General features: G+C 38.7%; 1 protein-coding gene across 5 annotated transcripts in view; it reads right to left on the reverse strand.

The window, feature by feature from the left end:
• Window positions 1-24112, reverse strand: part of CACNB2 (calcium voltage-gated channel auxiliary subunit beta 2) — a 427802-nt gene that overhangs the window by 225245 nt on the left and 178445 nt on the right. The window contains exon 1 of one of the 5 annotated variants that reach the window (XM_027559818.1): window positions 23137-23983. The exons of the other annotated variants lie outside the window; for them this stretch is intronic. Coding sequence (XP_027415619.1) covers window positions 23137-23217 — 81 coding nt within the window. The 5' untranslated portion in view covers window positions 23218-23983. Of the gene's footprint in view, window positions 1-23136; window positions 23984-24112 lie in introns of those variants that run through there. 5 annotated transcript variants of the gene reach the window in all.

A 24112-nucleotide genomic window follows, 5' to 3' on the forward strand; every position in this document is an offset into this window, starting at 1 on the left:
TATTTGTATACTGACAAACGTGTTACTCTATTATAAAAGTACTTGAAAGGTAACTGAGAGTAAAGGGAACTGACTGGCTTGGTAATTTTGGATGAGTGTTTAGTAGTTCATAATTTTTTTCCCATGAATGTGGGAAGACGAACCGTGGAATTTTAATTGTCTAAATACATTTTTACCTCTCGGCAAGCAATTTTCAGACTTGAACAAGGAGGAAAAACAGGAAAAAAAAAAAACCTACAAATCTGATTTTCACTGATATAACAATTTCCTGAATAACTGGTTCAGATGGTAAAGAATCCACCTGCAATGCAGGAGAGCTGGGTTCGATCCCTGAGTTGGGAAGATCCCACAGGGAAGGGAACCCACTCTAGTGTTCTGGCCTGGAGAATTCCATGGACAGAGGAGCCTGGCAGGCTAAAGTTAATGGGGTCGCAAAGAGTCAGACACGACTGAGTGACTTTCACTTTAACTAACGATTTAATATTAGTTGAATTGTTCACTTTATAAAAAATGAACAATTTAACATTCAAACTCACTAACAAGGGAAATATTCCTTAGGATAATTTTATGATGGGTTGACCAATTAAATTGTTCCCCTTCCCCACATTCCAACTTTTAACAGTGGTATATAACAACTCCTTTTTCTAAAAGGAATTAACTACACCAGTGGGATTGTTTTGTGATAAATAAATATATAGAGTTTCTATGTGACAAAATCCAATATATACTTATGTTCATTCATCCATTCATTCAATGTTCAATATTTACTGATTATAAAAAGCTAACAGCACTCTAAGGTTACTGTGTTATCATACGGTGTTTTACACTTCAAATTAAAGTATTTATTGGTTGTCCAGAATCCCTAGTTAATTGATTCCTTTTGTCAAAACCTTAAATATTTCAATGAAGAGGAATTAACTTTATTATAAATGGATGACCTGAAGCCATTATTTCTGTTTTAACCACTGACAGAACAGTTCTTTGAAAATGATTAACTAGAAAAATACATTTTGCAGTAGCGTGTACAACTTCCCTCAGTGGAATACATTCAAAATTCTCTTAACCAACAACGAACTTAAGAAGCAAAGTCAGACTCGCAGGAATCTGATGGGTTATGGGAAACATGTCCCCCCAGTGGATTGATTCTTAACTTAAATAAAGTTTTGAAATGAATCTCAGTTACATGCTCATCTTTAGACCCTGACCCTGGGAGCAAAAAGAAGTAATGACATGTTCCATGAGGCTTTTAGGGCAAAAGAAAGAATTCTCCAAAAATAGAAACCAAGTTCAGAGAGGTAAAAAGGAAAATACATTAAAAATAAACAAACAAAAAAAAACTACACAAATGGATATCACTACAAAACAGTGGTTCCCAAACAGGGGTGATTTTGCCCTCCCCAGAAAATAACAGGCAAGGTCTGGAGATATGTTGGGTTGTCACAGCTGGAGAGGGTGTGCTACTGATGTCTAGTCGGTAGGGACCAGGCATGCTGCTAACCCTCTACAGAGCAAGGGACAGTCCTCCACAATGAAGAACTATCCAGCCCCCATGCTAGAAATGCTAAGGGTGAGAAACTGCTAGAAAGCTAAATTATTATTGTAATCATACTAAGCTAATAAAATATTATTCAAAACAAAGGGGAAAATAAGGGAGACAGAAAACACCGACCATCTAAGTATACACTTAAAAGGTTCTCGCTCATCTAAATATGTTATTGACAGCACTTTACCTAATGCAGCCAGAATAAATAACAGTCATTATCACCTGGTGGTCCTTAGTATGGAACACTGTGCCATGCACTTGACTTGCATTATCTCTACTCAAATTCATGAAAGCCCTGTGATATCAGTGCTGTTATTAGTACAGAAAAATACTATTTATTGCATTAAGTATCCTCTAGAGGTCAGCAGTCACTTGTTCTGTTTCTGTCAGTAATTGTCAGCCGTGTGACCTTGGACATTGTGACAGAGTCAGTGTTATGAGAGCTCTCTGGAGCTCAGCTGGATATCATTTGAACACCCTCCAAGAGCTATGTGTTCTTAAGGATTTCAAAGTACATGAAAAGAAGGAAGGTTTTAGCAAAGGTATTTAGAGTTAGTGGAAAGACAAACACAGATCTTAAAAGCTACAGAGCGAGAGGCAAAAATCCAAACACATGCACACAGGAGGGAGACCACGGGACAGATGAAGGACTTGGATCACATGAATTTTAAGAACACTTCCTCTAAGTCAGACAGAGAAAGATAAATACCCTATGATATCGCTTATATGTGGAATCTTAAAAAAAAAAAATGGCACAAATGAGCTTATTTACAAAACAAAAATAGTCACTGATGTAGAAAACAAACTTATTGTTATCAAGGGGAAAAAGAGGTGAGAAAGGAATAAATTTGGGAGATTGGGATTGAAATATACACACTGCTGCTGCTGCTAAGTCGCTTCAGTCGTGTCTGACTCTGTGCAACCCCATAGACGGCAGCCCACCAGGCTCCCCGGTCCCTGGGATTCTCCAGGCAAGAACACTGGAGTGGGTTACCATTTCCTTCTCCAATGCATGAAAGTGAAAAGTGAAAGTGAAGTCGCTCAGTTGTGTTCAACTCTTCACAACCCCATGGACTACAGCCTACCAGGCTCCTCCGTCCGTGGGATTTTCCAGGCAAGAGTACTGGAGTGGGGTGCCATCGCCTTCTCTGGAAATATACACACTACTATATATAAAACAGATAAAAAGGATCTACTGTATAGAACAGGTAGTTTAGTGTAGTAGGTAGTTTACCTGTTTACTGTATAAACAGGTAGTTTATTTCCCAGGTAGTTTAGTGGTAAAGAATTTGCCTGCCAATGCAGGAAATGCGATTCCCTGGGTCAGGAAGATCCCTGGAGAAGGAACTGGCAACCCACTCCAGTATTCTTGCCTGGAAAATCCCAGGGACAGAGGAGCCTGGCAGGTTACAGACCATGGGTTGCAAAGAGTTGGACACGACTTACTGACTAAAAAACTACAACTGTATAGCGCAGGGAACTCTACCCAATACTCTGTAATAACCTATACAGGAAAGAATCTGAAAAAGAGTAAGATATGTGTATACGTATAACCGAATCACTTTGCTGTACAACTGAAGATAACACAACATTGTAAATCAACTATACTTCAATACTACTTAAAAGAAAAAAAAGAACACTTTCCTGTCCTAATCCACATGCTCATCCCACCACACATACACATTTAAAGGACACTGAGAAAGCGACCTTGAGAAAGTTACGTGTATTTCATTGGAATTGTTGAGAAGGATTCATTTAGAGTCTGGGTCAATATTTCTGGTCATTATATAATCTTAACTGGTTGTAATGGGATGACATAAATTATTTTCTTGGTAGGTAAGTCTAGGAAAACTTAAGATGAGAATCATTTCACTGGCTGAACAAATATAATTACTATTTTGTTGCAAAGGAGGTTGTGCATCTTTCATATTGTATATATTTTTAAAGTTTAAGACAATTTGGCTCAGTGCAAAGAGATGAGCCTTTCCATTCCAAATTAAAATATATGACTATAATCGATTTAGACATGAGATTCTGAGTTGAAAATTTATTCATTTTATGAATGTACTGAACATTTAAGAGATCTTAAATTGCACCGTATTTATAATTTTAATTTATTTCATGAGATTTTCTTAGAAAGTTTGTGGCAGACAATTTACATGCTTTAAAAAGACAAGGGGTATTACATATATAAATGCATTTAAAAGGTGTTGAGACTGAAGCACTTTAAGGGAAATACTGACATCCTCAAAAGCATGGAAAGGCTCTACTATGAGGGAAGGAAAAACAGGTCTTTCCAGGAGTGAACTATGCTAAGTGCTCCATCCTCAAGAGTTAAAGTCTTCCTAACTTGGGCAACTGTGGGGTTCCTCTCTGGTGGTTCCCCGATTACACACCCTACAGGGAAGCTTGACTGCCACCGAGACCTATCCATCTTTGCAGAACCCCAGCTGGCTCTGCAATTCAGAGATGACGGGCCTACTGGAGAAACAAAACTAAAAAATTACAGACAGACCTTGGAGATATTACAGGTTTGGTTCCAGACCACTGCAGTAAAGCAAATATCATAATAAAGCAAGTCACACGAATTGGCTTCCCAGTGCACATAAAAGTTATATTTACACTCTACTATAGTCTACTGGGAAACAGCATGATGTCTGAAAAAAAAAATCAATGTACAAAATTTAAAAATACAAAACAAAAAATCAGTTGCCATAGTAACACTAAAGATCACTGATCCACAGAACAACAAAGCACATACAATAAAAATGAAAAATTTGGAAGTACTGCAAGATTTACCAAAATGGGACACAGAGACATGACGTGGGCAAATGGGGTTGGGAAAATGGCACTGATGTATTTGCTGGATGCAGGGTTGCCAGAAATCTTCAACTTGGTAACAAAACAAAAACAAAAACATGGTATCTGAGGACCAGAATACAGTGAAATGCAATAAAATGAGGTCTCTGTAGGTACCTTACTCTGTAGGTAAGGTCATGTCACCTGCCTATATGAACCAGTGGAAGCAACCACTCATAAATATGAATGAATGAATAAGGAAAACCAGATGTGAAATATAAGGAAAAATACAGGCTAAAAGACAAGATGCAAAATAAAGAGAAAAACTGAGTCTTGAGGAAACATAAGCAAAGAACAAACAGATTTAAATAAAACAGAAATTCCAAATTAGTTATCTTCAGAGTCAAGAGATGACTGCATTTATAAGAACAACAAACTATTAAAAAGTGTCAATGAGGCAATAAGAATATCCTTGGAAATTAAAATATACTTGCCAGCACACAAAAATTCAATGGTGAGGATAATTAATAAAATGGATGTGTTTGAAGACCAAAGTGGAGGTATACAAAACAACCACAAAAAGTGATGGAAAATATGGAAGAGGTTAAAATGGGTCGCTCTTGGTGTTTCAACATTTATCTTTTAAGAGAATGAAGAAAATGTAAGAAAGATAGATGTACTTAGATTGAAATCTACCCAGTGCTCAACAGGATGATTGTGAAAAAGATTCAAGCCTAGACTTGTCCTGATGATAACTTGAAAGTCAAGAATAAAGGTAAAATATGAAACGCTCCCAGAGAGGGAAAAAAAAAGAATCAGGTTACTATAGGTTTCTTATCAGCAACCCTGCCTCCCTGAAGACAAACAGTGAAAAAATGTTCTGAGGGGAAAATACATTTTGAAATTAGAATTTCGTATCAAGATAAATGATTAGTCAAGTATAAGATCAAAAGGAAGAAAATTTTGCAAGTACACACATACACTATAAGTATATGTAATTAATATGCATAGTATAAATATACATTTATATATGAATATAAACAAACTTCTAGTTTTCAAAGGTTTTCCAGCAAAACAACACAAAAATGTCCAAGAACAAGGATCTCCTGTGACATTAACCACATGATCAGCTGAATGGAACTACGTAGAGGAAACTTGAAAGAAAATAAGAGAATCTGGCTGGAAGATAAGGCAGCTTTTACCAACATTAGATTAAACTTCCTTCTCCATGGATCCCATATGTAAATGCTATTCTCATAATCATGATCTTGTAAGTGCTATTAGTTTTCAATTAAAAAATTGTATTATAGAATGATGCTAAAGGCTTAATTCCTGTTTCAAAACAGAGTGTAATTCAATAAAACAACTATCAAAAACTGGAAGTTATGAGAAGTAAGAGGTCGTATGTTTCAAATTCCTCTTCTTTCAAAGTGTCTGGAGTTGGTAAATTACTAGATGAGGGAGAAATTTTAACATTTAAATCTATACTAGTATTTACTATATGAATTAAAATTTATAAACACCCTTAACAGTGGTTTTCCCTGAGGAGCAAAATTTAGGGAGGAATTGTGGGGTGAAGGGAGACATTTACTTTTCAATTCATATCATTTTGTTTTGACATTCCCTTCCACGGCATTCACTGTGGCCAGAATAAAAAAAAAAAAAAAAAGAAGTACAAAAAAAAATATATAGTGCAAGAACATAAAAAGTTGAGGGAAAAACTTTCAGAAAAGGATCACTGGAAAAATAACCTACATATTTTATATATCTAACCTTAAAAAAAAATGTTCTATGGCATGTTTTTCTTGGCTCACAGAGTAAAAACCTAATCATTACCATGAAAGTTGACTTCATTTGAGGGTAAAAAAATGTTTAGGAACTATAAAATCCAACCATAACTGGCAAATTCTAGAATTTCCAAGACTGAGCTTTAAAACATATTTCTGAAAATCCAACAGAAAAAAAGAAAGAGCTGTACTACTCCAAGTTTAGAAGAAACTGTCTGACAATAAAGCAGATACTAGAAACTTATAACTTAGCATTCTACAAATAGGCTTGGGTGAGTCACACTGCCCTCATTTTGGAATACTAACAGAATCATGCATCAAATTCTAGCTTCCTCGAGCAAATGTTGATGTGTGTGGTCAAATGGTAACTTATCAAGAGAGGCCTTCTCTGACTACTCTTAGAAGAAATCCATCCTAGACCCCCCTGTCACATCTTTAATCTTCTTACCCTGTTTCTTCTGTCTTTACCACCTGCATATTTATTTGTGTGTTTTTCTCATGCTTTTCCCAGCCCCCAGAAGAATGTAAGCTCCTTGAGAGCCACAACTTGGTCACATATTCCCCAGGACCCACGTCAGGTACTCCAGAGTCATTAGGTAGATGAAGAGAATAAATATTATTACAATATTGGGTTGGCCAAAAAGTTCGTTTGGATTTTTCCATATTACAGAAAAACCTGAACAAACTTTTTGGCTAACCCACTATTTCTTCATATAACAACTGATCTAGAGATACTGTTCTGTTTACCTCAAACTGGCAAATTGCATGTTCATTTTAGATTACTTCTCTAGCTGGATCCTAATTGTCTAATCAATAATCCATTTGTTACACGCATGATTAAAAACAGATGCCTGCTTCATTCTCAGTAGACTCTCAGGGGCATCCATTCTGAAACATAGAAATTCCTGCATCAAATAAAATTAACAGCTTCTTAAGGGTCTACCATGTTCAAGGCCTTGGATGGGTGAAGAAAAACCCACGTGGTTCTGACCCAGAACCACCGGTCTTCCAATTCTGGGGGAAAACAACTTCCTAATCACCTTCTATCTTCAATGTAAAAATTCTTGGCAGCTGGTATTAAGGTAACTGCTGGGGATGTTTTGACATTTTCTGTTTCTGAATATTCCTCTATTTTCCCTCTTTTTAGAAAATCCAGGACTCACTCTCATTTCCCCCTTTTATTTGTAAAAAGTATAAAAGACTTATAGTCCAGAAAGTTACCATCTAATATTACAAAATTCGGGGACCATGTCAGACAAGAGTTTTCCTTTAATCCTGAAAATGCTAGTTTTACTGGGAAAAAAAGTGGTTGACAATGAGAGGGAAAATACAACCCTATCACTTACAGGGTATCAACTTTAAAAATAAAGAAAGGTAGTTCTGTAATGCTTCCAAACCAAATCAGAATTGGAGTAAGCTCATGTTCAAATATTACTCTTGTGTTAAAATGACATTTTGGAAAGTGCTTCATTTTCTGGCTGACATGAGCAAACACATCTGTGAGTTGATGACATTTCATACAAAAGGGACAACTTGTTCACCAAAAAAGCTGTCAAGTCATACCCATGGCTCATTTTGCCAAGAGCCAGAGGTGTCCAACATACCGTCTGCCTTCTGTAACTTCACTGGCTCTTGTGCTTGGCACATTTGGGGTTGTTTTGGGGAGGCTGGTACATATCCAACTCATGTGCATTATGACCCCAACAAACAGATCCCATGAGCTGTTGAAAGTGACCTTGGGACAAAACTCAACGGTTACCCAAGGAATTCCTATGGCTGCCTCTACAGAGCTGCAGTTTTAAAATGCATTTCCCATTTCATAATGATCCTGCAAGGAATGTGAAAATCTAAAATACTGCGGTATGGCAAATATTTTCAGGGTAGCCAATGTTTGAATTAATCATATTTCTTTTATTATAACTGATTTGGACATTTTTATCTTTTATGTTTTTATCAAGAGACAGGTGCTTTATTGCCACTTCCCCAACACTGCCCACTCCTTAGTGACCTTACATCTTTTTAAATCCACAACATCAAATTATGTGATCCCCCTTTTCCACCTCTGTTGCTGCCTTTTAATTTGTGTAACATGTACTTACTACTCATGTCTGTGGGGAACCACTGCTGTGCTAGGTAGGAACTAGTATTATATTCAAGTGGTGAAACAAATAGATAAAATATAATCTTTGTCTCCAGTTTAAGAGAGGAGGGATATCAGAAATAAATAGCTTGAACACAACTGCAATTAAGACAAGCATCATGAAATAAAAGTATGATGTCCATTTACTGATTTTGGAGGCATTTCTCCAGGTTCTAAAAACACTATTTTACCTCACCTTATTGACACGTCAATAAGACATATCAACTCAAATTTCATAGCATAAACAACACACGCAAATTTCACACATTCATGTACATGTTCTGCATCTTTTTATAGTCTTAATTCTTTCAAAGGTTAACCCCAGACCTCTGTATTTGGTCTCATTGTCTTCCACTTGCTCCGGAAACATGTTCTCTGGCTACAGATATGCCCACATTTCCCTCAATTTACTTCCCTTCCAATGATTGTGGTTTACTTCCTCCTTCTGGACAATGTGGGGTGTATTTTGCTTGTTTCTAGCCTTTATCAGCCACACATTATTTGTAAATCATTGCTGTTTTTCTGGACTGTCACTAACTCCTTTGAAGTTCCTCTTCAAAGATCACCAGTGATAAGCAACACCATTTTTTTTCCTTTGCTGCGTGGCATGTGGGATCTTCGATCCCAACCAGGGATTGAACTCACGCCTCCTGCATTGGAAGTGCAGAGTCTTAACCTCTGGACCACCAGGGAAGCCCCACCAATGCCCTTGAGAGTAAAGTCATTTTGATCCTAGTGTATACCTCTCTTCTTCCTCCTGAAAACTCTCCATCTTTAGACAGTACGGTGTCAAAGAAGATCCTGTTTCTTGTCTTACCTCCCAGAGAGCATCTCATTTTTATTTGTAGCCTCTTAACATGTAAGAATGCCCTAGGAATCCCCCACCACCCCTCTTCTCTCCTTGCACTGGGCGTCATGAATGGCAAACATGAGCATATTCTGGCTTGACACGTTGGGGTTGTTAGTTTTTAGCGATGTCAACACTTTCATACTAGGAGGTATTACATAAAACCTGGAATTTCAGTTTGTCTTGACAAATCATAATTCATACCAACCATGAAATAATGATACAAGAAAGAATGTCAAGGAGATATAAAAGACTGCTTGACTGCTAAGTAGGAATGAAAGAATCGCTTCCCCTATCACATGGGAACCAAAAGGTAGGTTTACTGAAGATGTTGAGGATTTATGCTGATTCCCACCCATATTAAAAGTTCATTCTATCAGTGTCAGACTTTTTCACATCTTCACTTCAGTCATCACAGTTATTTGCTTTATTGTATTCTCCAATCTTATTTCAAAAAGGGTTTGATTCAGAATCCTTTCATTTACTTTTCCTCAGAATATTGAATTTTAAAAATCTGAGCTATGAAATAAGAGAGATAACAATAGATAATATGAATTTTATTTTTTCCATTTGTAAAGGCTTTATTGAATTTGTTACAACACTCTTTCTGTTTTATGTTTTATTTTGTTTTTTTTGCCCACAAGACATGTGCAATCTTAGCTCTCCAGTGAGGGATCGAACCTTGGTCCCCCGCACTGGACGGTGAAGTCTGAACTACCAGACTACCAGGGAAATCCCAATAATATGAGCTTCAAACTCCTAATTCTTTCCCAGTCACATAATCTACTTAGTCCATGAAGTAGATGATATACAGCCCAAACACCATTCTTTATTCTCAATATTAGAGATGATAAAGTCTCAATTTTAGAGGTGATAAAGTCTCCATAGGGGAAAAATATAAGAAAATAGATAAAGGTGGAAAGGTATAAAAAATTCCGTAAGAAAAGTCATTTGAATTATTCTCTTTGACTGCCTTGTATTAGATTAAAAAATAAACGTTTGGCAGTAATTAATCCTAAACCTCTATTTCCTGATGTTGATGCTTCAATTTCCATTACATCTGATTCCAAGAATAATGTATATATTTCTATGCAGAGGAATAAAAAGTGAGAGTGAAAAGTACAACGTGACCTACAAGAAAAAAAACTACCTCCGTTTTAACGAAGGACTAGCAGAGACAGATTTCTCCTTTGTACATATCAAATGTTAACTAATAGACCATGATTTTAGAACTCATAATAGCATTGAACTTTCATCCTGAAAGATGTACTTATGTTTGGAAAATAACAATCCACACAGCACACATGGAGGATGAATTTTCTGTCCAACGGAAGCATAAATCAAGGTTTTGTGAGCTGCATTTGATTTCTTCCTTTGGTGCTTTGCTAGCCCACTAAGCCTGGTTGCCAGGCAACCATGGCAGCTTTGCTGAATATAGATATTAACAGGTTTAGGTTACACTGAAAAACATGGAGTGAAAATGAGCACCAGACTTATCCTTCACCTGGAAATTTGGGGGGAAAGCCATCTTTTCAACTCAATATTTGAAATGAATGTATTTATTATCTTTGGTTACACTCCATTCTCTGAGATGGTCAGAGGAGTTCAATTCCTCATTGGAGAGAATACATTTTTGTCTACTGTCTATTTTTTTGTTTTTTATTTTTTAAGGTTACTACAGAATATTTTTTCCATTGGAGTATGACTGCTTTACAGTGTTATGTTGGTTTCTGCTGTACAGAAACATGAATCAGCTATAGTATACATATATCCCAGCCCTCTACATCGCCACAGAGCACCAAGCTGAGCTCCCTGAGATATACAGTGGCTTCCCACTAACTATTTTACACATGGTAGTATATATATATCAGTCCTAATCTCCCAGTTCACCTTACCGTTCCTGCATGCCCACATGTCCATTCCTCTACATCCGTGTCTCTATTCCTGCCCTGCAGATAGGTTCCTCTGTACCATTTTTCTAGTTTCCACATATATACATTAATATATGATATTTATTTTCCCCTTCTGACTCACTTCACTCTGTAAGACAGACTCTAATTCCCTGGTTCACTGCCATCGTGACTTGAAACTGTGTTTAGAAACACTGGTGGTTTTTCTCGAAAGTGAATGGATTACAGTCTCATTTTCATAAAATAGGAACATGTTTGTGACGTTTTATAGTGTCAAGACTCTCTCTCAGAGGTATCTGGAACCATCTGAGGCAAGCAGGATAGAGATCTCTCCCCTGTGGATCAGACTAGAAACACTGTCTTCATGAAGATAAATGACTAGTGCCCCCAAGGTCAAAGGCAGAGCTGGAGTGGCACCCAGATGTTGAGCCTGTCTCTAGAGGCAGTCCTCCGGCACAGCTCTCTACAGTATTTTTCCAGGATGGTTAAGAAAGCGGCAGAAAATGAAGACACTCGTGTGAACTGTCAAGTTTCTGAGGCTGCAGGTCTGGCTCTTATGGAGAGAGGCAAGCGTGTCATCTGAGACAGGTGGCACTGAAGTGTGTTTGTTCTTGACTTTTTTCCCTCCTTCTCTCAAATATTTTCACATCCTTGTTTTTTCTGCCTGTCCTCCCTCACAGCCTTTAGGGAAAAACAAAAAACAAAAATAAGCTCTGTCTGTTCCTTCATCTCCGGAAGTGACAGCAGTGGCCAACGAGGTGCTGAGCTGACTTCCTTTACTATGAGTCTGCCATGGGATCAAGGGTGCTGGAGAGACTCCGTGAAGTCTCAAAGTTTGAAGGACACCTGTTTACAGGTGTGGACCTATAACACAGCTGATGAAGAGAGCAGACTGCATCTGTGTAGCCAGACTGCAGGAGGCTGCAATCCACCTGCCAGTCTAGAAAAGTCTGCACACACCTGGTTCACGTTTAAAATGTTGCTTACATTTGAAAAATTAAGTGCGTTCTGTGCTTTCCACTATGGAAAATAGTATGGAAGTTCCTCAAAAGACTAAGAATAAAATTACCATATGATCCAGCAATTCTACTCCTGGGGCATATACCTGGACAAAACTAAAATTCAAAAAGATACACCCTATGTTCATAGCAGCACTTCTTACAATAGCCAGGAAATGGAAATAATTTAACTGTCCCTCAACAGATGTATGGATAAACAAGAAGACGTGGTACATATGCACAATGCAATACTACTCAGCCACAAAGAACAAAATCATGCCATTTGCAGCAACATGATGGGACTAATGATTGTTATACTAAGTAAAGTAAGTCAAAAAGAACAAACACCATATGACATCACTTACATGTGGAATCTAAAATGACGCAAAGCAACTTATCTATGAAACAGAAACAGACTCACAGACATAAAGGACTGGCTCATGGTTGCCAAGGGGGAGGGGATCAGAGGAGAGAAGGGCTGGGAGTTTGGGGTGAGCAGATGTTAACCACAGTGAAGTCCTACTGCATAGCACAGAGGACGACATTCAATATCCTGTGATGAACCATAATAGAAAAGAATATTTAAAAAAGAATAACTGAATGAATTTGCTGTACAGTAGAAATTAACACAACATTGTAAATCAAATAATTTAAAAAAATAAATAAAAATGTGTGCTTTCATTGTGGCTGCTTCTGGTTATGTGGAGCAAGCAGCTAGAAGATCGCTGTGGTAACAAAAGCCCCAGCAAACTACTCAGACCAATTCTGTAAGTTCCAGGGATCACTGTGACAATATCTCAGACCTCTAACTCCATTCTGATTCCTCTTGTGTCAGGTGGGGACGCCTGATACTGCTGATTTGGGGGAATCTATGTCAATGCCATCTCTTCCTTCTGCTTTGGTAAGTTGGGAGTATTTTTATTCCCAGTCTGTTTTTGTGGCCACGTTCACTTAAACAGAGCATAATTTGGGTTCTTTTCTTGGGCCCAGGGAAAGGCAAGATAGTCACATCCTTTCTCAGCAAAAGACCAAGGCTCAGTAAATCCACAGTGTGGAGCTTGATTCACCAGAGGAAGAGAAGGATGAAGTTTGTCACCCACCTTTGGCTGCTTCCCTTCACACGAGTAGAGGGAAGCCAGCTCATTTCAGTCTCCTGACGTGACTTGGGAAGTTCATAAAGATCATCTATGTAAGAGCGAAAAACGAGCAAACTGCTGAGATAAAAATACCAAACCTCCCTGGTGAGGCGAATACTGATATGTTTGCACTCCTGAACTCATGAGCCTCCTTTTATGAAAGGCGTGGGACCTTCCCCTGCATGTTGAGAGTCTCTATCTAACTTTTGCTTTTTTTTTTGGTAGGATGAAATTGAAATAGTGCTCTTTCCTCACTTACAGTCTCATTTTCTTGGATTAGCCTTATTCCTTAGGTGAAGTCCCTTCCTACTTTCCTCCTCAGAAAGAAGGGAGGAAATTTCTTTCTGAATAACCTCTTAATTTTTTCCCCAGAAGCCCTCATATCATTGCCGATGAAACAAACATAGAAATTCTGCTTGCATTTCAAACGTGTCAATTATTAATGACATAATGAACACCTAGAATTCTGAACTTTATTATAGTATGTTCTGCCAGTATGAATGACATAAATGCAAACTTCCTTTACACAAGAGTGAGGGTAATTCTAATGATCTTTTTTACTTTGCATGACCTTTGCCAACAAGGCTTAGTTTGGAACTTGGCTCAGAAGTAGCAGCGATGAGATTTCAGGGGCGTGGGGGGTCAACTCAGAGGCACACGTGTGAATACTTCAAGTGCGTTCAGAAAAGTTGAGGTTCTATCTATGGAAGAAGAAGCAGTGGCAGGGAACCAGACCAGAAATTTACATGGAGATCGGACTAGACTTGACATTCTCCAAGGTCAGGCTAAGAAATCTAGATTGGCACCTGAGGTAATTTCATGTAGAACAGCCAAGTAAAATCCTTGCCTAACTGCTCTTTCTTATGACATGACCCATCTCCTTCATGTATACTCCTTGCATTCTTAAGAGTGATCCTCACACCTTATGAGGTAAGTACACAGATCTTCATTTTGCAAGTAAAGAAAGTGATTCCTGAAGAAGTTAATTCACCTGCCCAAAGACACAGGTCTGATGCCTTCCTGTCTGACATCAGCTTAGTCTGTCTATCTGCATTTCCCTACTCACATTGACCTTCAAGCTTGCAGTTTCCCAGTCCTTCTCCCTAACCCCCTCCACCTTAATCATTCATTCATACTCTGTTGTAACAATGAGAGTGGTCATGTAATTCGTTGGCCAAACCAGAACACTTCTGAGGATGAAAGAAGACACTATTAATAATTGTGGGCCAACAGGTCTAATATGGGACTTCTGGTCACCCTAGGGTGAATGAATGCTTGAAACAGGATTAGCATTTATTTAGTAACTTAATTTGAAATCACTCACACTGGGATCTCTCCAGCTTTTTCTCTAAGAGTAGCATCCCTAACTTGCCTCCATTGAATTTCTCCATGGGGTCCTCCAAACCCCACACAGCAGTTTTCTCAGGGCAGAAGTAACCACTCCAATCTTATCACGTCCATGTACCTTCTATCTATATATAAGGAGGAGTCCCACAAAACAGTGGGACTGCAAGGGAATGTTTTCTCTGAAATGCTTGCTGATCAAGGTGGCTACTGCTCGCAGAGGCTGTTATTCCTAGCCAGCTTGCACAAAGGTCAGGACACTCAGAACAAAATCTCCCTACGGGGCACCAACTCAGATCCCTGTGAACAGATTGGGATTTGGTAACTCACTGCAAATTATGTCACCTCTTGATTTTAGGGAACCATTCCTCATTGGTCGTCTCATTCTTAGGCCCTCAAAGCCTCAGATGTGGCACTGAAGGTGAATGAGGATACAGACTGACATCTTCTCCCTGAAATGTCACACTTCTTATTCAGTCTGGATGTAGCATTCTCATTTAGATTTTGCATTATATCTTTCACGTAGGTGATTGTGTATACTCTCTCTGTTTTTTAACCTTCACCACAATAGAAAAAGGGGAAGGGACTTCCCTCGTGGTCCAGTGGTTGAGACTTTGCCTTCTAACATAGGGGGCCTGGGTTTGATGCCTGGTTGGGGAGCTAAGATTCCACATGCCTCTTGGCCAAAAAACCAAAACATAAAACAGAAACAATATTGTAACAAATTCAATAAAGACTTTAAAAATGGCCCACTTTAAAAAGAAAAAGGGGGAAGATTTCAGCAAAAATACTTAGTGACTTGTGGATAATTATTTGATTTTCCTCACCCTTCCTGATCCACCATTCTGTTGGCCTTCTGTCATGATCTTCAGACTCAGGAATACTCAGGCAGAGAGGCTACCCCAAGGGGAAACATGTTTGGAGCCAGGGTGAACCTCTGCATGTGAGGATGGTGCACTGCACTCGAAATGGAGCTGAACCTCTCCCTCACTCCCAGATTGTCTCCAGAAGGACCAGGGATGTCCTCCCAGCAAATGTGAAGAGAAAGTTTCACCAGTTGGAAGTTCATTTTGTCTATACCTAAGGCTCAAACCCACGGGAAAGAAGCCAGAGGAACAAGCAGGAGAGTCTTTGGCTCATCCAACCCCTGCTTCCAGACTTCTCAGTTGTCTTCTTTGTGAAAGGAGTCAGTTGAGTTCAGAAATGTTTAACTCTAGCTGTGGATGGTGAGGAATCTGTAAAGGATTTGATCTGACAGAGAATTGATGAAGATCTGGGTTTAGGGGCACTTGTTGACTAGGAGAAGTGTTTGGAATGGATTAGAGAAGGGAAAATTTGGAAGTTAGCCCTCAATATGAAGACTGCTACAGGTAAGGGTCTAGCAGAGACAAGATAAGAAATCCCTGGAACTTCTCTGGTGGTCCAGTGGCTAAGACTCTGTGCTCCCAATGCAGAGGGCCCAGGTTCAATTCCTGATCAGGGAACTATTAATAGATCCTATATACTACAACTAAGAGCTCACATATTGTAATTAAAGATCCTGCATGCCACAACTAGGAGCTGGTGTAGCCAAATAAATAAATACTAAAAAAGAAATCCCTGAATTAGTGCTATACCAGTGGGACTGGAAAGCAAGGGACAGAGGAAAGGAGCAAACTGGAATTGAACACATTGTTTGTAAGAGTGAGCACTATGATTAGCACCTAATATAAGTGCTAATATTAGGAGTATTTTAAAAATACTCCTATGGAAAAAGCTTTATTATCCCCATTTCATAGATGAATACACTAAACCTTGGTGGTTATAACTTGTCCAAGATCTCACAGTTAGTGTGAGAACCAGATTCAAACTCAGAATGTCTCTGAAGCCTGTATTTTCTCCATTTTTGGAATACTGTCAACAAGGCATGTTGGTGATGTTGGTGCATGAGAGAATATGATGTCATCAGAAACAGAAATATACAAACACACACCACAGAATGTTGCTCAGTCATGAAAAAGAATGAAGTAATTATTTGCAGCAACATGGTTAGACCTGGAGATTATCATACTGAGTAAAGTAAGCCAGGGAAAGTATTAGAATTTCAGCTTCAGCATCAGTCCTTCCAATGAAGGATTTTCTTTTGTAGATTGGTTCATTTGCTCATTTGTTGTATTTTAGACATATATGCCTAAATAATATAATGATTGTCTAAATAATATGATATGATAGAAATTATATCTAAATATATGTATAATTATAATTATAAAAGATATAATTATATCTAAATTATATATTATGTCTAAATAACATGAGAGAAATTATATGTCTAAATAATATGATACCTGGCTTACTTCACTTAGTATTAGAATCTCTAGGTCCAACCATGTTGCTGCAAACATTATTTCGTTCTTTTTCACAGCTGAGTAACATTCTAGTGTGTGTGTGTTTCTCATTTCTGTTCCTGGTGATATGAAGAGTCAACTCATTGGAAAGACCCTCATGCTGGGAAAGATTGATGGCAGGAGGAGAAGGGGGCGACAGAGGATGAGACGGTCGGATGGCATCACCGACTCAATGGATGGAAGTTTGAAGAAGCTCCAGGAGATGGTGAAGGACAGGGAAGCCTGGCGCGCTGCAGTCCATGGAGTTGCAAAGAGTCAGACATGACTGACTGAACTGAACAAAAGAAAAACAGACTCACAGACATAGAGAAAGACTTGTGGTTGCCAAGCGGGAGGGGCAGGGATGGGAAGATGGAGAGTTTGGGATTAGCAGATGCGAACTGTTAGAAGCAGGATGAGTACACAAGGCCCTACTATATAGCTCAGGGAACTACATTCAGCATCCTGAGACAAACCATAATGGAAAAGACTCGGAAAAGAACACAAATGTGTAACTGAGTCATCTTGCTAAATGGCAGAAAGTAACATAGCATTATGAATCAATTATATTAAAAAAATATGAATCAGGAAAGCAGGGGAAAGGCTTAGTTTGGAGACAGTGAATGACAGCTCCCTTTAAATATATGAGAGCTCTCTAAGTTAGAGAACTATGGTTATCTTTAAAATATGGTTATTTTTAATATTAAAAACATAATTAACAGTAGCAGGCTTCATAAGATACACAGCTTTTAGTGCTCCATGACTCACTCTATAAAGTAACGTACATCAGTATTTACCAAGCCCAGACAGAGTCCTTTTATCGAGTAAAAAAAAAAATACTCATTGGAAGAAGAAATAGCTGTCCTCACATATGAATTTCTGGAAGAATCTTAACAGCTGTCAGCAAAAGTAAACAATTTATCTGATCAGACACCCTGTCACCAGACACCCTGATTTCCTATCAATTGTGAGTGAAGTTGAAAAAATTAAAATCGTCACAAGTACTGGAAACAAGTTTAGTAAACCTTCCAACATACTTCAACAAGGAAAGAGAGGAGAGCAAATAAGAGGGAAATACTATTTCTGATGACACTGGTATATGTTCAGAGCAGGAACAGATAAAATTAGATATTTTCAGAAACTGTTATTGTCTGAAACCAATAATCTGGATGCTGCAGTGAAACGTATATATCAAATGAAGCACAATCGTGAGAGGTAAGTCAGCTTTCGAGTCATCAAGATATCTACAGTGACCTGCAGATATCTACAGTGACCTACAGATATCTACAGTGATCAGGGAGGTTAAAAGCGAGAGGAACAGTGATTCTTGACAATATGAGAGTGACATCCACATGGAAATAAGCTGAAACATCTACGGAGCCAATAACCAAAGAAAGGTGATGGATTCCTCCCCTGGAGGACACCTCTTCAACTTCAGAAATGAGCAAGTGTGCAGAGTGTATTGAGTTTTAATGTTAGTCTTTTAGACAATTTCTAATAACACAAATTTTATAATAGAATAACACACCCATAATAATGCATTTGCTAGAAGTATCTTTAGAAAGCAGACCTAAAGTTCTGAGTTCTTATTTAATCTCAAGCACTTGGTTAAATGAGAGCAATTTCTTTATATTCTTTATTTTTTAAATGAATTCTATTAGTTTATTATGGCACATAATCAAAACTGGAAAAACAACTAATAAAATACACTATATGCAGAGAGCAATTATTTTATATAAGACCACAGATTTGGAATAACAAACGGCTCAGTATGAGTGATTTCAGATCTTGAGGATTAAAAGTATAGCAAGGCAGTCTGCACAGTGACAGGACATGAAGTGGGATCTGTTATTTTTATATTTTGAGGGTGAAATGACTTTTCAACAAAGTAGATCAGTCTGACATAAAGTCAGATCTATACAACCTTAAGGCGTCCCTACAGCTTTTAGGAACAAATGTCCACAAGACCATGTCCTGTCCCCCACTCTGCCAAACAGATCTTTGGAAGAGTTTTTTATGGTCCAAGAATTCACAGAGATTCCATGATAAAGTTTTGGATTGCATACCTGTCCTCACAAAAAGTAAAAATTGCTCTTGGAAAAGCTGTGTTCCTTAAATCTGGATCCTTACTCCCCAATTCCCTGGCTCAATCCATTAACATTACTTTAAAATTTATTCTCATTTCTGTTATGTCAAAGTTACATTACACTCGTTGGTGAGACTGTCTCAATTACTTTAAAAAATAAGAAAGTTCTCGATTCTTAAGGGTCATGGGTAGAGCATGAGTGTGTCATGATGACCCGTCCTCTCTCTGTCCTTGCTGCTATCACCTTGCTGATTGTACAGGTGCCTAGGTGTACTGTTCTGTGAAGCCTTTACATACCATCTCTCCAGGGACTGGAAGGGAAGGATGTCAGTGTGCCTTGGAATTCATAGGGAAACAATTACATAGACAGACAAATGCATACAGAGACCCAAGGAAATTTCAAGAAGGTAACCATAGTCCAGCCACACTGGCCATCTTGTCACTCCTCACATGCTCCAGTCTTTGCACCTTGCACCTGACATCTTTGCTGGAGATGCTCAATTACTGTTTCCCCTGTGACTGACTCTGCTACCTTCTTCAGTGGGTAGCCATTCCCTTCTCCAGTGGATCTTCCCAACCCAGGAATCGAACCAGGGTCTCCACATCGCAGGCGGATTCTTTACCAGCTGATCTACCAGGGAAGCCCTAGCTTAAATAGCTGGACCAACCAACATGCAACACCCTCTTCCACTGATCAGCAATTTCTAACCCATTTCTTGCTTGACTTTTTTACTGAAGTATATAATGTTAATTTCTACTGTGCAGCCAAGTGATTTATATTCCTATTTAGTGGTTCTTTGTATACTTTTTTCCTTTATGGTTTATCCCAGTTCAATAGTTCGCTGTGCTACACAGTAGGATCTTGTTGTTTAGCCATCCTATACATATCCTAATTTGCATCTGCTAACCTCAAACTCCCAATTCATTTCTTCCCATTCCCACATCTCCCTTGGAAACCAGAAACCTATTCTGTACATCTGTGAGTCTGTTACTGTTTTGTAGATAAGTTCATGTCTCTTGCTTGACTGTATTCTATCTCACGCATTACTCATATATCTCCTGTTTCCCTTTACTAGAATTTCAGCTCTTTGAGGACACAGATTTTCAAGTACCTTACTCGCTACTGTTGACTCAGTGCTGAGACTATCATAAAAGAAGCAATTGATAAACATCTGTTGAATGATTGTTGAACGCTTATACAGAGGACTTGCTAATTCTCACTGCATCTCAGAGAAATAATAGGTAGTTACTATGCACTTGTTTAGGGCTTCCCTGGTGGTTCAGTGGTAAAGAATTTGCCTGCCAAAGCAGGAAACACAGGTTCAGTCCCTGGGTTGGGAAGATCCATTGGAGAAGGAAATGGCAACCCACTTCAGTACTCTTGCCTGGGAAATTCCATGGACAGGTAAGTCTGGCGGACTGCAGTCCATGGGGTAGCAGAAGAGTTGGACGTGATTCAGTGATGGAGCACACATCCTCTTGTTCATCTTACAGCCAGGAAACCTCTCAGGCATGTTTAAACAGACACCTAGACCAGATACCACGATATTGGAAAAGAAAAGTGGTGTTTCACCCTGAGCTTGGGCTTCCCTTATGGCTCAGCTGGTAAAGAATCCACCTGCAATGCAGGAGACCTGGGTTTGTCCCTGGGTTGAGAAGATCCCCTGGAGAAGGGAAAGGCTACCCACTCCAGTATTCTGACCTGGAGAATTCCATGAACTGTATAGTCAGTCCATGGGGTTGCAAAGAGTCGGACACAACTGAGTGACTATCACTTTCACCCTGAGCTTGTGATTTTCAGCAATACGTATTTGCATTTATCACTTTGAGCCAAGTATGTCTAAGGAATTCTCTAGAGCAACAGTCCCCAAGCTTCCTGGCACCAGCACGCTGTTTCATGGAAGAAATTTTTCCATGGATCAGGAATGGGTGGTTTGGGGAAGATTCAAGCACATTACATTTATTATGTACTTTATTTCTATTATTATTACATCAGCTCCAGCTCACACCATCAGGCATCGGATCCTAGAGGCTGGGGACCCCTGCTCTAGAGGAACCAGGGATGGAGAGATGCATGACCTATTCTCACCATCACAAAGTTCACGATGTGGTCTGAGACATGATGAATTATTTTATTCTCTTCTTGAATTCGAGTCTAAACAAATGTTTAAATGAAAACTGGCAATGGCAAAGGCAGGTATATCGGGTACATTTCACCGTACCTAATAGTCAAAGGACTCAGAGAAATGTCATTCACCACCTAAAACAACCACAACTGATTGAAACAGAAGTGATGGCCAACATTTGAAACTGTCTCTCTACACCCTCTATTACAAATAAAGGCATTCTATAATATTCAGAAACATTGATTATTCATTCCTTGAACAGAAAACACACACCTCCCAAATGACAGTATTCTCTGTAATGTCACACTCATAAAATTTGTAAACTTTGCTTTCGACAAACTCTGCTACAGAGACTTGTGTCACCAAATACAACAAACCAGGAACAGTCTATTCTAACCTAAGAAAATACAAGTATTCTGACTCTATGAGAAGAACTGCTTCTAAACTTCTAGCCAGGGACTTGAACTTTTAAAAAAATATTAGCATAATTGAGTCTGAAGGGAACCTAACCCAACAGTGGTCTAAGCTTTTGAAATGTTTCAAGTTTTGTCCTCCTGGCAGAAATACTCTGTTAAGCAGGCACTGCTTTGGGAGAATTAATCTTTTAGGAGGATTACGCAGATGAAGGAGGGGATATACTTCTGAAATTACTCCTTTCTTCGGTGTTTATGTACCAGGAGAAAGTGGCAGACGCCCCTATGGGCACTGGAATTGGCCATTGGAGCCATCTGAACAGAGAGGGAATGAAAACTCACTGGTCCTTGAGTTTTCTCTCTTGATTATACTGTGAAGGGGGGCAAGGAGAAGGATAAAAAAGCCACAAAAGCAATAATATCAAGATAAGAAATATTCATTTTTAATTGGGATATTACAGTTGCTTTACAATATTGTGTTAATTTCTAGTGTACAATGAGTGAATCCACTATACGTATATTAATTTTTAATAATGAATAACCTGGAAAAGTTTGTAAACTTTTGGAGATAATTTTGGGAGCTGTGTTTTAAACTAAGACACATGTCTTTGTTAAATATTCTAAAGAATATCCATAATAGAAAAAAATCATAATCACTGTTTTCAGACCAATTGTACTATGTCATAAAATGTAAAAAAAAAAAAAAAAAACCCAATTAGTGAATTTCAAGTTAAGGTACTACAAATGATTTTTTAACCAAAAAGATGGAATCCTTTCTTTTTCTGAGTTAAGCAAACTGTAATCATAATCAGATATGTCAAATTCTGTGACAAGTATGGTTGGGTTGTAGGTGTGAGCAGCAGCTAAAACACTGGTGTAAGAGACACAGTTCATCTGTGAGAACTTGTGAAGTAGAGTAGAAGGGAGAGTAGAAGGGAATCCATTTGTTAATTTTAATGCATCAAGCTCAGGAAATCGGACAGCCAGGGAACTATAGTCATTCTTTTTTAGAAGTTTTCAGACTATTCTCATTATTTTGAGCTCAATCTAGTTTATATTTTTGGTAGGAAACTAATTTGAAACAACATTAAGGAGTCAAATTTGATTAGGATTAACATACTGTTATTCCTGGAATGTTAACCTTTCACTATATATGTACATTATGGATTAACAGAAATTAGTCAGAATGAAATTGAGAAATACCTATTTCTATCTTGTTTCTAACACAAAAGGAACAATTTCCCCCAATACTGTAAACTCTACATGTGCTACCTTTAAAATTTGACTTAATGCCCCTCCATAATATTGACACTCTCTTTATCGAACCTAAAGAATTCTGGGATTAAAAACATCTTAAATTCATAAATTTGGATTCATAAATTTTAAGTTCTGGGTGTAGATGCGACTATGAGGCAACTTAAAAATGCCAAAACAAGTAAAGAGTTTATGTCCTATAGTTTATATTTTAGCAAGTACACCATCAAGCTTTTGCCAAAGGCTGTCTAACATGTAGAAAGATCTTCCTGTGATTTTCTAAGGCAAATACTTTCTCCCAAACACGAAACCCCTAGATGTCTTTTAAGTTCTCAAAGTATTTCTGTTTTAGATATATTTTGAAGAGAGAGGAAATCATTGTCTACTTACCCAAGAGACATTTTTACCCTTAGGTGTCTTTAGCATGGCAACATGCAGGGCTGAGGTGGCCAACAGCAATTTCACCAACATGGACAATCCAGGGAAGTAGATTTCAAAAGTCTCTGTTACCCAAATGCAAAAAGTTCCCTGGTTTGCCAGACACAGATATCATAAGTAAAAATAAAGATCACCTTCAGGGAGCCCATTTTTCTTCTCAGGGCTAAGCATGTAAACACGCACATCACAGATCACTGCTCTAATTACCCAGTCTATGAAGGCAGGCGCTGCTGCATAAGGGTCTTCTCTATGTCCACAAAATGGACAAAATCCAGAGTGCAGTATCCCCTTAAAAAACACAACTTGATTCCAGGTGGAAACGCCCAAAAGCACAGAAGAATTCTTCCTTCGCTGCTAAAGTGCAACTCCCAAGGACTCCCCAAGAGTGAACAAAAGGTTGGCCGCGCTGGCTGACAGTTACTTAGCAAGAAAAAGAGGGAAAGCAAGTTGAATTTAGGAGACTTTGTAGGTTAGCTGCTGGCGGCATCCATTTTAAGAGGCGCCTGACTCCAGGGCTGCCCGGGAGGATAAAGAGAAAGCGGAGCTCAGTTTCAATAAATAATACATAGTCTCAGGTACAGTCTGTGCCTGGTGGGACCTTCTGCTCAGCCTCAGCCAGGAGAGATCGCTCTGCGCAGCCCGGAGCCTCCCTGTGCACCTGTTGTTGGTGAGGCGGCTCGGTGCGAGGCTGGTCTCCTAACGACCAGGAGCGTTTGTTTATAAGAGAAGAAAAAGAGAAGCCCCAAGAGGGGGGCAAATGAGAAGCCCCAGATGCAAGAGCAAGGCTGGAAATCAGTGCTGGTCCCCTCCCCTCGCTTCTGCGCCCTTGTGTCCCGTTTCTTTTTACCTCCTGTCAATCTAGATTAACTAAGCAGATCCAGGCTAAATTTTGCTACTACCAGTAGTGATTAGTTTGAGTTGGCGAAAT

The sequence above is a fragment of the Bos indicus x Bos taurus genome, chromosome 13 (genome assembly GCF_003369695.1).
Source record: "Bos indicus x Bos taurus breed Angus x Brahman F1 hybrid chromosome 13, Bos_hybrid_MaternalHap_v2.0, whole genome shotgun sequence".
NCBI lineage: Eukaryota > Metazoa > Chordata > Mammalia > Artiodactyla > Bovidae > Bos > Bos indicus x Bos taurus.